We start from the raw sequence: 16,182 nt of genomic DNA, 5'->3' as shown, positions 1-16,182 counted from the left end.
CTATTTACCTTTCTGGCACCAAAATGGTATGATTAGTTTTTGCTGCTGCTTAACACACCCGAAAAAGCGTTTCGTGGGAGCACTGCCTTTTCGCTTGTGTTTCTATGTACTGCTGTCCAGTCCAGAAATGTTTTTCTCGGACTGGGACAATCCATCAGTTCTGTACGCCTATAGGAAAGTACGTTGCTAGCTGGGTCTCCCCAGCTGGGTCTCCCCGGCCCCTTCATCAACTACCATAACTTGTCTTGCAGAGAAGCGTGGCTGCCAAATGTGTTTTGTTGATAAACCTTCTCTGCAACCACAATAGCAGGCACTTGTGGCCTCCCTCCCACAAGCAGGTGTTCGCGGGAGCACGTCTGCTTGGCGTCCGCATTTCTCCGTGTCTTAAAGATTTTCTTGTGCTTGGTTGGCTCGCAGCGTGCAATATGCCAAAGCTGGCGTTCTCCCTTATATTCACTGTACCAACCAGATCTCGAACGCGCGACACCACAGCACACAAAGAAATGAACACAAGAAAACGAATGCAAATGCTGACAACTGGAGAAATATCGACGTAACGTAGGCGCCATGGCACTGTTTTCGTAATGAGTAATGAAAGAATTGTTTTTCTCGATGCAGCCGTGCACGGTGTGGGTGCACGACAACAAAACATGGCGAAGCACGCACGCAATCTTGCATTCAGGTAATGCAGGCGTAAAGCGAATTACACCTGTTTTGTCATCATCATCGTCAGCCTTACTACACCCACTGCAGGGCAAAGGCCCTCCCATGTCTCTCCAATTAACCCTATCTTTTGCCGCGGCTACGGTACCGTACCCCTGCAAACTTTTCTGTCACCCCCTTCTACGTCTGCCTTCTCTTGGAATCCACTCCGTTACCCCTAAGGACCCGCGGTTATCTTGCCTTCGCATTACATGCCCGGCCAAAGCGAATTTCTTCTCGATTTCGACTAGGATGCCATTAGCCCATGTTTGCTCCCTCACCCACTCTACCTGCTTCTGGTCTCTTAGCGTTACACCTTCCATTTTTCTTCCCGTAGCTAGCTGCAATGTCCTTAACTTAAGCTGGACACTCTTCGTTAGCCTCCACGTTTCTGCCGCATAAATGAATGCCGGTAAGATACAGCTGTTGTATACTTTTCTCTTGAGGGACATTGGGAAACTGCCATTCATAATCGGAGAGAACCTCCTATATGCGCTAAACCGCATTCTTATTCCAGTTATTTCCCTCTCATGATCTGGATCAGCTGTCACTACCTGCCCTAAATAAACATATTCTCTTACTACTTCCAGCACCTAGCTGGCTACCAATTGCGAACTGCTGTTCCCTTGCTAGGCTGTTAAACATTACTTCGGTTTTCTGCATGTTAATTTTTAGCCCCACCATTCTGCTCTGCCTGTCTGACTCACTGATCATGCTTTGCAGTTCATGTTCTCAGTGACTTAGCAAGGCAATGTCATCAGCGAATCGCAGATTACTTAGGTTTGCTACATTAACTCTTATCCCTAATCGTTCCCATCTCAGGGCCCGGGATACCTCCTGACATTGGCAAACTGCCATTCATTATCGGAGATAACCTGCCATATGCGCCTCGGTTTCAACTATATCCGCACAGGTGGGCACTGTTTTGTGAAAGGCCTTTTAAGTTTTCTAGGTTGTCGCATAGGATGAGCAACTTGTCCACTGAGTGCACTTCACTTCAGCCTAATGCTGAAGAGTTCTTTACCACGACGCATAATGTAGTAAACTGATAATTACTCCTGAGGTAACGCAGCGATTTTGTTGATATATCACGTGCAACGACAAAAAGATATGGTATTTAATAATTAGTTACAACGGGGAGAGTGAAAATTTAATGTCTGAAGGGGAACATTTCTGAAATCAGCTGCCCATTGAAAATGCATAGCCCTCCGGAGCAAGCCAGCCACAGACGTTGTTGTTGTTGTGCTAAATTTTTGGGCATGAGCATATCTCGTTTCAGAGCCTCTGGTGTTACGTTCTTTTGGCGATAGCAGCCTCTGTCGCGCGGAACGTATTGCTGATTCCTTGTTCATCGTGACGTGTATAAAAAACGCTGATATCGCTGGCTCTATAAACGCCACGGCAGAGCGCTGCGCCGCTCTTTCCTGCCGGCTGCCGAGATGGAATGAAGGCATTCCAGACAACCTTCGGTGTCGCCGCTTGCTCGTTGTTCGTCGAATCGCCCAGAAAGGTAACACTGGAATGCGACGCATCTCTTTCTGTCCGCTTTACGTAATGTGCACGAGTCTACCGTTGAGAAGCTTGTAGGGTGTCCAAGAGAGCGAATGCCTTTGAGAGCTTGAGGCTTCGAAATTGCTGCGCCAAACGGCGACGTGCAGGTCTGGTGCACATAATACGAGGCAAAAGGCTGCCCGACTTCGAGTCCCTTCTTGCTGCCCATCGTATGACTTGTGCTCTTTAATTGTGAGGTTAATATAATTGCTCGTTTTACTGACCGTGGTGTTATCCTCGGCTACTTGTTCGTTTTACTGACCGTGGTGTTTTCCTCGGTTATTTGTTCGTTTTACTTACCGTGGTATTTTCCTCATATTTCCACGAAACTTTCGCACTGATGCCGAAATAGCGTTGCACCATAAAGCCATAGAAGTAATCGTGGCAGGCGAAGGACTCACCTCGCCAGGCGTTATTACAGGAATTCTCTAGCGGGGTCGCCGCTTACACTTTTCTTGTACGTAATTTTTTGGACTCTGTAAGCTCGCGCGAAGCCTGTTATAAGGAGGCCAGTTTGATTATAAGGTGTATCCTTCCCAATTCCAGGGTCTCGAGTGCAGAGTTTGGAGTTCTCGAAAAATAATGTGGTGTAGTAATAGCTAATACATTTTTTAATTGACTCATGGTCCGTGCGGTGTAATACATGCCAATAATTGTCATGTTCCTTTTTTTTCTGCCACAACGAAAGCCAACAAACCATAGTTTGTAACAGCAAGGCACAGCGGCCCTCAAGCTAGCGAGCGCTGCCACTTCGCTCCTCAGCTGGTTAGGACTCGCAGCGTCTTCCACAGTATTGGTGAACACGGGCAGCCCCTGGCCACTGACACGGGCGCAACGCAGCCCGCATCCTAGTTAATGCCCTTCCCTGCTCCCACCTTTCCTCCCCATTTCACTATGCCTTTATCATCATAATCATCATCAACCTGACAATGCTCACTGCAGGGCAAAGGCCTGTTCCATGTCTCTCCAATTAACCCTGTCCTTCGCCAGCTGAGGCAACCGTGTCACTTCTTAATCTCATCCGCCCATTTAACTTTCTGCCGCCCCCTGCTACGCTTTCCTTCTCTTGGAATCCACTCCGTTGCCCGTAAGCGCCAGCGATTATTTTGCCTTCGCATTACATGCCCTGCCCAATCCCATTTCTTCTTGATTTTCACTAGGATGTCATTAACCAGCGTTTGTTCCCTCACACACTCCGCCCGCTTCCGATCTCTAATGTTGCACCTGTGATTTTTCTTTCCATAGCTAGCTGCGTTGTTCTTAGCTCAAACTAACTCTTTTCGTTGTAAAAGTAAAGGCGCCAAAAAACCACACACACACACACAAGACAAGAGATCGGGACAGAGCGCCACTCACAACTAGTTCATTTTTCACACCACAGATACATATATACACAACGCCAGCGCCTGCGCAAAGTACAAAATTACGCATCAATGCGTTAACGACTGCTCAAAAAACTTTATTTCCGCCTGATAGAGAGAAACGGAAGTTTCGCTAACACACGCACTGCCTTTTTTACAGATATAAAACGCTTCAATGAGTTCTCGGGCTTTAATGTTGCTGCTTCTGGCCACAATCCGCACGGATGAAAAGCATGGCTCACAAGAGCGTGAAGGGCAAGATCTCATATGTTTCGGCAATTTGGGCCCTCTTTATTTTGTTCTACGTTTCGTTCATGTCCCCTGATTCGCTCATTCACGCAGCGCCCTGTCTGTCCTGTATAGGAAAGACCGCACAAGAGGGGAATTTCGTAAACTACCCCTTCGGAACATTTCATGAAAGGTCGCCCATGCTTAATACCACAGCCTCTCTTGTTCTTTTTCTTTTCTTCTGTCGATTCGAGGACAAATACTTCCGAGCTTCAGGGGGGCCGAAAAGACGAGCGGGACACTATGCCTGCTCGCAACCTTCTTCAGATTGTGGGCCAACTTGTGCACATACGGCACCGCCACAGGTCTCACCTCTTCACGAGGGACCTCTGCCCCAGCTCTCATTGCCCTCATCTTCAACTTCTGTACGAGGCTGTCGGCGACCCCTTTGACGAGCGAGCCAGGGAATCCGGCTGAAGCCAGCCTAGCCAATTGGTTTTCAAAACTCGTTCGCATCTTGTGAACGCATGACTTCCTTAGCGCGGATTCAAGGCACAGTGAAGCAATACTTCTTTTCACTAATTTGGAGTGCGAAGAGTCGTATGGCAGAAGCCCTTTTTCTGCCCGCGGAGCGTTAGACCAACACACATGATCCGTACAGAACTCAATTTTGATATCTAAAAACTGTAAAACATTGTCCACCGGAAGTTCACATGTAAAATCCAAGCCTTTTCCATGTTGTCTGAATAGAGATAAAATGTTAGGTGCAGCTTCATCGAAGTTTAAGCTTGCGTCCTTGGTTAAAACAATCAAAGAATCATCCACGTATCTAAAAACTTTAAAAACGGTGTTAGCTGGCAAAACCTGCGAAACAAATAAGACCGGCTTATTTCCAGTCTAATCTTATTCGCGGTCTAAACGCTCTCTCGGTTTTGAAGAAAGGAAAGGCGCGTAGATGGTTCACTTTGTCGGTGAGTGCCTCAAATGCGCACGAACGCCGACTAAAACATTGAGTTACCGAACTTTCAGTCGGAGTTCGTGGTGAATTTCAGGTGTCCACTGACAAAATGAACCAGCTATGCGCCTTTCTTTTCTTCAAAACCGAGAGAGCTTTTAGACCGCGAATAAGATTACACTGGAAATAAGCCGGTCTTATTTGTTTCGTGCAAGCCGGCCCAGATGAAGGTTCTGAATCCGCGCTAAGGAAGTCATGCATTCACAAGATGCGACCGAGTTTTGAAAACCAATTGGCTAGGCTGGCTTCAGCCGGATTCCCTGGTTCCCTCGTCACAGGGGTCGCGAAAGCCTCTTACGGAAGTTGAAGATGAGGGCAGTGAGAGCTGGGGCAGAGGTCCCTCGTGATGAGGTGAGACCTGTGGCGGTGCCGTATGTGCACAAGTTGGCCCACAATCTGAAGAAGGTTGCGAGCAGGCATAGTGTCCCGCTCGTCTTTTCAGCCCCCCTGAAGCTCGGAAGTATTTGTCCTCGAATCGACAGAAGAAAAGAAAAAGAACAAGAAAGAGGCTGTGGTATTAAGCATGGGCGACCTTTCATGAAATGTTCCGAAGGGGTAGTTTACGAAATTCCCCTCTCGTTCGGTCGTTCCTATATAGGACAGACAGGGCGCTGCGTGAATGAGCGAATCAGGGAACATGAACAAAACGTAGAACAAAATAAAGAGGGCCCAAATTTGCCGAAACATATAAGATCTTGCCCTTCACTCTCTTGTGAGCCATGCTTTTCATCCGTGCGGATTCTGGCCAGAAGCAGCAACATTAAAGCCGGAGAACTAATTGAAGTCTTTTATATCTGTAAAAAAGGCAGTGCGTGTGTTAGCGAAACTTCCGTTTCTCTCTATAAGGTGGAAAGAAAGTTTTTTGAGCAGTCCTTATCGCATTGATGCGTAATTTTGTTCTTTGTGCAGGCGCAGGCGCTGGCGTTGTGTATATATGTATCTGTGGTGTGAAAAATAAACTAGTTGTGAGTGGCGCTCTGTCCCGTTCTCTTGTCTTGTGTGTGTGTGTGGTTTTTTGGCGCCTTTAATTTTACAATGAACTACCAACTAGCCCAGCAAGAAGTTCTCTTAACGCTTTTCGTTAGCCTCCCAGTTCCTGCCCCGTTGGTGAGTACCTTTAAGATACAGCTGTTGTGCACTTTTTCTCTTCAAGGATATCGGTAAACTGCCATTCGTGATCTGAGAGAACCGGCCGTATGCGCACACAGCATTCTTATCCTTCGAGTAATTTCCCTCTCATGATCGGATCAGCGACTACTGTACCTGCCATAAGTGGACGTATCCCTGCGCACCAAAGCGTAAATTTCATCCATCCCAGTTACCAGAGACACTCGGCAAAAAATTGGAATGCACCTCTAAGCTCGGAGACAGGTTGATAAAGTTAGCCTGCAAAAATGCTGAAAAAATGATAACTATCGCGAAAATAAGAACAAGCAAAAACTGCCTCACATAGAGGTGCATAAAGCCAGTCCGCCTGCGCAAAAAGGCCAAAACAGGTTACGCCGCCGCATTGGCTCAAAACTGGTTGCCTGGATAAATGTCGCAAACTTCGATGAAAGCGCTGAATGTGTACTGTCTAGTGCAGTTGAGATCCTCCAGTACATATATTTTTGCTGCCAAAGACATGTTACAGTTTTGGACCCAACCGAAAATGGAAAGGTAATGCGCAACAAGTGGTAATGATTACAACTACTCGTGGCGATGAAATAGGAGAGTAGAAATGTCAGTTCCATCAACACTCGGTTGTTTTATTTCACACCGTGGAAAATTTCGGCGCCACTGTATTTCGAACCACGGGCGTCTAGCACGTGAGGCGGACGCTCGCCTCTACCAGCGCTTCATATATGATACAGGCATTTGTACGATCCGTCAAATCAGCACTGCTACGAAAATAAATTCCCGCCGCGGTGGCGTAATGGTTGGAGCGTTCGGCGCTTCATCCGATCAAAGCCGCATGATGGAATCCTGGCAGATGCGGCCACGTTTTGATGAAGGGGCAATACAAAAAAAAAATAAAGCCAAGTTTACCGGATCAGTTGATTAATCACGGAAAACGTTTATAGGTTTGGCTTAGCCATTTTGCCCTGCATTTGGCCGTGGAATCTACATCGTTAGGCGCAACGCAATGCGCAGCTGTGCTCATGAGAATCACCGAAACTGATCTGGCCACACGTCGCCTCTCTCTATTCTCTGTTTCCACTTTGCCACCTGCATGCTTGGCAAGTGGTAATTTCATTGAATCAAATAAAAAATGGTAATTAAATGACAATAGTCAAATCACATTAACTTACTTCACTAAGTAACCAGGGTATTGCAGCTGAGGCCTCAGATTCCGGGGTAGAATGCAGAGCTATAAGGCTGAAACAAAGCTATAACGTATTTGTCTCTTACGGCACCCACACACTGTGGCGCCTATCGTACCTCAAGCTCAGCTTGCATATGTTCAAATCCACACGCCATACCCTGATAGGGACAAGAATGCAGAACGTCCCCCCCCCCTCTCTGTCTCTTTATCTCTCTCTCAATGGCCGACAGCAGGTAAATAAAAACCAGGGTTGACCAGTGGTGGGATAAAGTCTGTTTAGAGTGGCCCGGGGGTGGCGTGGCAGCAGCGATTACGTTTTAGTATCTTTGAACATCTGAAGGTTATAGACGGCTGTTGCCGGTCTGGGCGGCCGGAAGTTGTCCTTGGGCACCTTTGGAGACACGTCTCGAAGTGTTTTCAACTGGAGAAAATAAAGAAAGAAAAATTTAAGGAGGCACTTAAGGTCCGCCTTAATGGTTAGACGCGTTAGCGCTAGTGTGTTATGTCCATATATTCGGAATTGGTTACTCTCGAATTTGCATTCACAGATCCATGGCAGTCCTCGTACCACTCCTGGCGCAGTGGTGCGGCTGTTAAGCGATGTGCCACTGCTCAGGGATGGCAAGCGGTGCTCCCAGTATGCCTTTTGTGACCCAGGTTGCTCTTCCCATTCAGACACTCGCGACCAATCACTAAGTTAACTGCCACCTGCCACGGTGGCTCATTTTCTAACAGTCCGATGGTCAGGTTGAGATGATGCCCTAACGTCACGTGACCAAGGTGCATCCCCCCCACACCAAGGTTGCTTCTCCGGGGACTTTTCACCCACAACACCGACGACGATGACGCCAGATTTTCTGCAGAACGGAAGCCTCAATAACATCGTCGCGTTAAAACGGCATAGGAACGAGTGAGCAAAGTCAATCGCTTCTGGGTCCCGACACCTGGCGGCGGGTTTCACGAAATGCTTGCCACCACACCGTTTCAAAGGGGGCGCTCCCATCCATCCATCCATTCATCCACCCACCCACCCGCCCACCCGCTTATCCATCCATCCATCCATCCATCCATCCATCCATCCATCCATCCATCCATCCATCCATCCATCCATCCATCCATCCATCCATCCATCCATCCATCCATCCATCCATCCATCCATCCATCCATCCATCCGCCCATCCGCACCCATCCATCCGCCATCCATCCGCCCATCCATCCATCCATCCGCCCATCCATCCATCCGCCCATCCGCCCATCCATCCATCCGCCCATCCGCCCATCCATCCATCCGCCCATCCGCCCATTCATCCATCCGCCCATCCGCCCATTCATCCATCCGCCCATCCATCCATCCGCCCATCCGCCCATCCATCCATCCGCCCATCCGCCCATCCATCCATCCGCCCATCCGCCCATCCATCCATCCGCCCTCCGCCCATCCGCCCATCCATCCGCCCATCCATCCGCCCATCCATCCGCCCATCCGCCCATCCGCCCATCCATCCATCCATCCGTCCGTCCGTCCGTCCGTCCGTCCGTCCGTCCGTCCATCCATCCATCCATCCATCCATCCATCCATGACGTCCATCCGTCCGTCCGTCCGTCCGTCCGTCCGTCCGTCCGTCCATCCATCCATCCATCCATCCATCCATCCATGCATCCATCCATCCATCCGTCCGTCCGTCCGTCCGTCCATCCATCCATCCATCCATCCATCCATCCATCCATCCATCCATCCATCCATCCATCCGTCCGTCCGTCCTTACCTACGTACGTACGTACATGCATACATGCATACATGCATACAGACATTCATGCATGCATGCATGCATGCATACATGCATACATGCATACATGCATACATACATGCATGCATACATTGACTGCTGCATCTCACAAGAGAGTAGGGATTAATGCTTCCCTCAGCAAAACCACTGGCGTTAGCATGGTGGCGGCATTCGGCGGTTAGTATTGCTCCATTCTAGGTTTCGGTGGTGTGTTTTTCTCAATCGATAAAAATTAATGCGTCGCATCGTACGCGGCGATTCCAGGCAAAGGAAAGGTGATTTCGCAACTGCCGTGGCAGCGAGGTTTTTCATCTGAGCGACGCAGCAGACGATAGCATCGCGATCCTGCACTGTCAAAGTCTTGGATGCCCCCCCAGTGCCGCTGACGCAAAATCATACTCTTATGACGCTTTCTAGAGCAGGACAGTTGTCACGGAATAAGACAAATTGTTGAAGCGCGCGACAATTAGATATGTAAAAATGTGTTACGACCATACTGATTCCCGCTGCGTGGAGCCGCACATTCCTGCAGAAGTTACCCATAAAAGGTGCCTATCACCGTGGAAAGGAGTAATCATTTTCGTAATGATCAGCGCTTTGTACTATCTTCTCCTCCTTCCTGGATTGTTTTCGCGCTGCTAATACATACGTAATGATCTAAGTCACTCGCTAGCTTAACACTGACTTGGTTGCACCGCATTTCTGAAGTTTTGCCCATTTTTCTACCATAACCTGTTGAAGATACATTCCAGCCCGTATGTATCAAGCCCGGTTATTTTGAATTATTAACGCGAAAGCCCCTTTGGCCTCCTAACATGAAAAATGCCGGTTTGTGGTTAAGCCTTAGAAGTTAGTCACATGATGCGGGAAATGGAGATAAATAAACGAGACTTTGTACGAGGGGGACCTTGGACAACCTGGGGAAATAAAATAAATATTGCCGCGACTGGGTTCCGAATCCGCGGCTGCTCGAACAGATCAGCTTCGCAGGCAATTGCACGAGAGCTCTGTGCCTATCGCCACTGCTGATCACGCCTCGCGTTCAACTACAACACACACTTCCTCAGTGCACTGCACATCGTGGTCTTTATTAACTTCGATCTGTGCGCAGGTCAAGAAAGGAAAGGAAACACACTTTCAATCGCGCTTTCAGGTACACCCCCCGTCAAAAGTATATGGCCCAAAGGGTTTGCTTGCGAGGTCTGCAGTATGCCTCGTTATGCATTCTCAGCGACAGCAATCTCTCGAAAGAAGAATGGCCTTGAGTCCTCACTCTTCGCAAGCTTTGGACTGCTTGATGTGCTAGGGAACCACGCTAAGCAGCTTAGACGCAAACCCGTTGGGCTGCATACTTTTGACGCGGGCTGTACGTGGCGTTGCTGTCCGCCTGCAAAAACCTGCTCTCGCCCAGTATTAAGGCGAAAGCCTTTAATGGCTCATACTTTCGTCTGTTAACAAAGCGTGTCACACGCGTTTAAGTCAAGAACTAAAAAGATAGAAGAAAACCAACGGTTACTTCAGACAAAAAGGAAGAAAGTAACCTCGAAGCGAAGTTTGATGATTGTGGATTGATTAGTTAATTAATTATAGGCAAAAATAGAAATTGCGTCGATATAGCGCGGACATGGATATAACCACGGAAACAATGTGACGTCACAACCACCGGAAGTCGACATGGCACAGAGAAAATTGTCACACAATGGTCGTGAAAACGCCGGATTTCGATCAAATTAGATAAAAAATGAGTAATTAAGCGTAATAAACACTTAAGATCCTCGAAAGATGTATAATTTTGGTATCGATATAGCCACGGGAATGGTGTGACATCACATCCAGAGGAAGTCGTCACGGCACAGAGAAAATTGTCACACAGTGGTCGTGATAACGACGGATTTCAATCAAATTAGATAAAAAATGAGTAATTAGGCGTAATACACACTTAAGATCCTCGAAAGATGTATAATTTGGGTATCGATATAGCCACGGGAATGGTGTGACATCACATCCATCGGAAGTCGTCACGGCACAGAGAAAATCATCGCACAATGGTCGTGAAAACGCCGGATTTCGATCAAATTAGATAAAAAATGAGTAATTAAGCGTAATAAACACTTAAGATCCTCGAAAGATGTATAATTTGGGTATCGATATAGCCACGGGAATGGTGTGACATCTCATCCAGAGGAAGTCGTCACGGCATAGCGTACTCGGCTTTCGCCTCTCAACACTTTAGTTGCCAAAGTGTCCTTGCAATTTTTTGTGGGTACCGATGCTAAACCGCCAGCAATTTTTGCCTATATCGAACACCCAAATTATGCCGTCGATAATCCTATCTAAAAGTATAGGAAAGTCTCGAGTATATATCTAACTACAGTTTCTCCAGCCGTTCCATATATCGAAACGAGCGCTGCGCCCCTGCAAGTTGGGCTTTTCTTATCAAGCTACTTTCCACGCGCACACAGGTCGGCTACGGGGTATTGGGAACTTGCTGGCAACGCTACCACTGTGATACTCATGACGATGTGAACGTGTAGGGTGCTTGAAGGTGGCCTTACGTCTCTTGCATTAATTTTTCAGACATCACTTAAGTGAGGTGAAGCCAACCTAACTAAAGCCATCTGCGGCCCTCGGATGGCGTCCTTCGATATCGAAGGCGTTGCACTAACTGTACTTCAATTTTAATTGGCGATTATTCTGTTTATAGTGTAGTGCTAACATAACTGGGCATCTTACCGTCCGCAGGGGCTTTGACGTAAAGCTGGATAGATCTGGCAACCCTTTGCGAGCAGCACGTCGCCTGCGTGGGTGCCATGTATTCTTCCTTGTTAGAGATAATGTTATATATTGTGATTTTTATCTATCGACCGATTTCGCGATTAACTTCAGGTTCGATATAGCAAGGTTCGATTGCAATACCCTTTAAAACAATTTTAAAAACAGCACAATTCGCAAACGGAAATTCAGCTGCATGCCACAGGCAGTGCTTGGTTAATATACTTGAGACGCAGAAAAGACGTCAAAGACGTTACTGGAAGAGGTATCGCACTCATGTCGGATAGCTAAAATAGGGACTGAAAAGAATTCCACGTTTCGCGAAATGTCTGAAATTATCGAGTACGAACCTGGGGAATCTTGCTGAGAAAGTTGAGGGGGACAGTCTACGTATGAGGTATGTTTGTGGGACCGAAATTGACGATTCCCGCGAAAATTCCCGGTGTTGAGATTGTGAAAACGGCAACATACAACTAATTTTCGTAGAGACGAAATTCCGCACCACTGTCAAACTTTGCAGAAAGAATGAAGATAAAGAGTAGACGCAACAGTATGTGCGAGCCTAAAAAAAATCTCCGGTAGTTACTTTTTGAGAGTATCGAGGAGAAATTCTGATAATGTTCACGAGATATCGGGAGAAAATTATCAACTCTGTTTTACCATCGTAAGCCTGTGTCTGCAAACCGTCCATTGGGGTGTCAGCCTGTGAACTTCTTGTAGGAAGGGTGTACGACGTGACGTTATCGGTCGTGCCTCCCTGGAGACATTGGCGCAGAAAGCCTTCAACAAACTACTGAAACATCAGCGTGTGAGACGAGTGTGCTGCCCGCTTTAACATCCACAGCGTCCACTGCCACAGAGCTTGCAAGAAGGCGCCATTGCGAAGCAACTTCGCAAATATTCCTAATCCACCCACCATTGAAGACTGGACGATAGGACCGTATGTCATGACCACCCACTTGATGCCCTGAGTGCACGGGGGTGTCGTGATGGACCCCGTGTAGAGGAAGTAGGACCCCTGCCGACGGCCGATGAGGTGGTTGATCACCAGAGGCTGCGCCGAAGGATTATAGTGCAATAATTGGGAAGAGTGCAGAGGTAGGCTACTGGTACGTTAGAAGTTTCAGTATAGGTGAGACATAATTAATACCTGGGTCCTTCGTTTTTAACTTAATATTTTATTTTTATAATTCACGCTGCTAAGATCTATGGCTAGTTTTTAAGTTGAAATTTGGGTGAAAATTGGGTTATTAATAGTTTTTAGACACGAGTTTTTGCGGTCTTTTCTTTTTAGACAAATACTTCCCTATTTGCACGCTTCATGACCAGCATGGAAAGTGCTTTAGTTTTTGCTCAGTATTTCCATAAGCAGTCAAGAAATGGAAGCTTGGACTAAGAAACGTCTCGCCAAGCCAGATATTTGTTTTAATTCACTAAAATGATTTCGTCGCGTACACTGTCAGCCTAAGTGCGACATCTCCAGTCTGTTCAAGATTTGCTTGTGCTTTTGAAGATATTCACGTATTAAGCTACGTCGCAGAGAGGAAGGGGTAAATTATGCTTGAAATTTTCAGAACTGAAAACACTGCCACGGAGTAAGCTGAAGATACTACGTTAATTTTTGCTCTGTGCCTTCAGTAAGGCCCCTAGTTTTTCGCGATTTCTGAAAAAATTGCAAGTTTTTGAAAATTTTCTCAGGAATTGCTTATGTCAATTCTCTTTTTTATTTTACTCTGCTTGCGGATGTCAGTGGGAACAATAGTATGATGGGATTTGATTATTTCGATCGCCTTAATCATCTTGAAAGGAAGAACCTTGTAACGAATGAAGTTCTGTCCATGCCTTGACATCCATCCTCCCCAATCCGCTCAAGGAGTCTTGCGCGCCAAGCGCTCATGCTCTAGATTCGGCGACAACATTTTCTGGGAGTGCAGCGGAAGCATGGGCTGAAATACGTCTCCTCTTCGTACGGAGCGGAATATGGTCAACGCTTGCAGTTTTTTGTTTTCTCTTACACAGTATGTTGCCAATATTCGTTATATGCGCCATACTTTTAACCCAACTGCCTATTTTGTGCGTTGAAAGTACAGAAAGCTTCAATTACAACAAGTTTGCTCGGCACATCAGATTACAACAAACTTCCATAGATGGCGCCAGCGTCTACAGCGATGAAGGGAGTGTAAAGCGCGTGAGAAAGCAACGTGCCGGACAACTAGGCGCACCGTTGGCACCGTTCTGTAGTCGTACTGTTTGTCAGACTGACGCAATTAAGGGAGCTCCGTCCTTATTGCCAAGAAAATCTCTCACCGAGTGTAGCTGCAACGCGCTCAAAGGCTTGTAAGGGAAGAGTCAAGATACTGGCCGTCTGCTTTCAGATACCCACAGCGTACTCATCCACCAGAATCATTAGCTGTAAGAAAAGGCCGCCTTCTCTGCGTCCTTTGGTCGTTGCGGGGAATCGCGCTGCTCGCTTTCGCGACAGTGTTGCTACAAACATGGAAAGAAGGCGGCCCGGCCCGTTGAGAAAGAACAGAAGGCCGTAGAAGAGGCATAAGACGCAGGGAAGGAAAAAATTCACAGGAACACCTAATTCCATTATGTGTTGGGAGTTTGGCAGTACGATAGCTTTAGCAAATGTTGATGCCTTTACCGGATGTGACGTCACTTCCATCCAGGCAATCGGCAAAAAGTTAATGCTTCGCTCTGCCATAACAGTAGTCCTGCCTCGTGGACGCCGCACTAAGCGACACCCATGTAGAAAGGGAGCAGTCGAAGGCCAGGACACTGCAAAGAACTTGAGACAGTGGTAAACGGGAGGTAGTCTCTGCTATGATGACACTCTCTACTATCTCTCGAGGCCGAAGGTTATTTTTCTGCGGACATTCTGTTCTTAGAGAAAATAGGTGCAAGCACCAACAAACAATTCTTGATGGGTGAGCGAGTGTTCTGATTTTCTTAATTACCACTTCCTGTAGACTGTGCTTCGGACTCCCTGCACACTTCTCAAGCGTGAAACCATGAGCCAAAATATACGTAGACCTTCCTTCCCGGAAGGTCTACGGCGCCGATGACGGCACCGACCTTACTTCATTAGTTTTTTCGTTAACGATGTGCACAGCATATGATCACTTTTTAATGACTGAGTCCCACTGCGCGAAAAGTTTAGGCTGTGAATTTTCTCCCGTTTGGTGCTCAAAAATAGTTTCGGATCGATGTATGAGGCAGATAAAATGCTTTGGTTTACAGCAAAAAAAAAACAACTAGCGAATGTCGTACGGACGTACCTTCATATTGCAAACTCCTTCGACTCTACATTCCATAAGTGCTGTAGCAGTAATATACAATTTCCACTGGCAGGCTACTTCCTACATTTATTCATCGTTAAATTAAGAACTAGTCCTAAAAATCGCTTCCATTATGCTCTCGTCCAAGGTCATGAAACCTGCAGAGTTATAGATACCTTACTGGCGTTCCCCGTGACTCCGATCTTGTCGACGATGGCGGAAAGGGCGTGTTCCTGTTTGGCTTTATGTGGTATATCAAACGCCTGGAATAAATTCGTAAGATATGTCAGAGTGCTGTGCGGGCATGACCCTAGGGCGGAAGTGCTCTGGGCATATTGTAGCGTCAGCTACACTGGCCGTGGATGAGCAGTTTCGCGTGAGCATGGATGAGCCAAGTTGCGCATGCGCGAGGAGCGAGTGACGTCACAGCTGCCCAGCTGGTGTGCCAGAGCCGACAAGAAGAAGGGGAGGATGATGAGGAACAATAGCCAGGCTACAGCCATGGAGAAGGAAAGCAAAGCCGCTGCTGAGCGGAAAAGTTGAATTCGCCGGATCCCGAAGTGGTTGCCTGGCAGTTGGCGCTTATCCAGAGGAAGAACGAACAGGCGAAGGCCAAGCGTGCAGCGGAGACGTCAGAGCAACGAGAAAAACGCCTAGCAAAGCTGCGTCGCCAGGTGGCTGAGCGGCATGCCGGGGCCTCTCAGCAGCAGCCTCAAGACGATGTCAAGACTCGCCGATCGGCGGACTATACGGAGAAACTCAGTGAAAGTGCCAGTGCAACTCGGGCCTTTCAGGCCGACTTTGTGAATAATCCGTTTGGGTATGTGTGGTTTGGTTTGGTTTATGTGGTTTAACGTCCCAAAGCGACTAAAGCCTGGCCCGCATGGAGCGTTTTTTACTCGCGATTCGCGTCGCGCGCCCAACGCCCGCGCCGGCGTCGACGAATTCACTCCCGCATGGTCCGCAGCCGAGCGGCGTGCGTTACGGGCGCGTTACCGGATACGTTGACAAGATGGCGGCGCCCAGCTCGCCCACTTCGGAATAAATACATGTCACCGCTGTATTCTTCGATGAGATAGCTCGCTCAAATGGTAGCGGTTCGCTTTTACTTCGCACAGCTCGCCCACGCGTCGAGGTATAAGCGATAACTAGCCCTTGTTTTCCAGATAATTTGGCC

The 16,182-nt window shown here is 47.7% G+C and overlaps 1 protein-coding gene across 1 annotated transcript in view; it reads right to left on the bottom strand.

The window, feature by feature from the left end:
* Window positions 1-7,472: 7,472 nt before the first annotated feature.
* LOC149365592 (carbonic anhydrase 6-like) overlaps window positions 7,473-16,182 on the bottom strand; it is a 41,260-nt gene continuing 32,550 nt past the window's right edge. Inside the window, exons 5-7 of the mRNA XM_089568869.1 lie at window positions 15,182-15,268; window positions 12,638-12,775; window positions 7,473-7,583 (exon numbers count right to left, since the gene is read on the bottom strand). Of these exons, the coding sequence (XP_089424995.1) occupies window positions 7,473-7,583; window positions 12,638-12,775; window positions 15,182-15,268 (336 nt within the window). The remainder of the gene's footprint in view (window positions 7,584-12,637; window positions 12,776-15,181; window positions 15,269-16,182) is intronic.

Source organism: Amblyomma mixtum, chromosome 1 (genome assembly GCF_055824585.1).
Source record: "Amblyomma mixtum isolate Tamu chromosome 1, ASM5582458v1, whole genome shotgun sequence".
Lineage (NCBI taxonomy): Eukaryota > Metazoa > Arthropoda > Arachnida > Ixodida > Ixodidae > Amblyomma > Amblyomma mixtum.
The sequence above is the reverse complement of the archived record's forward strand: the minus strand, read 5'-3'. Positions and strand labels throughout refer to the sequence as shown.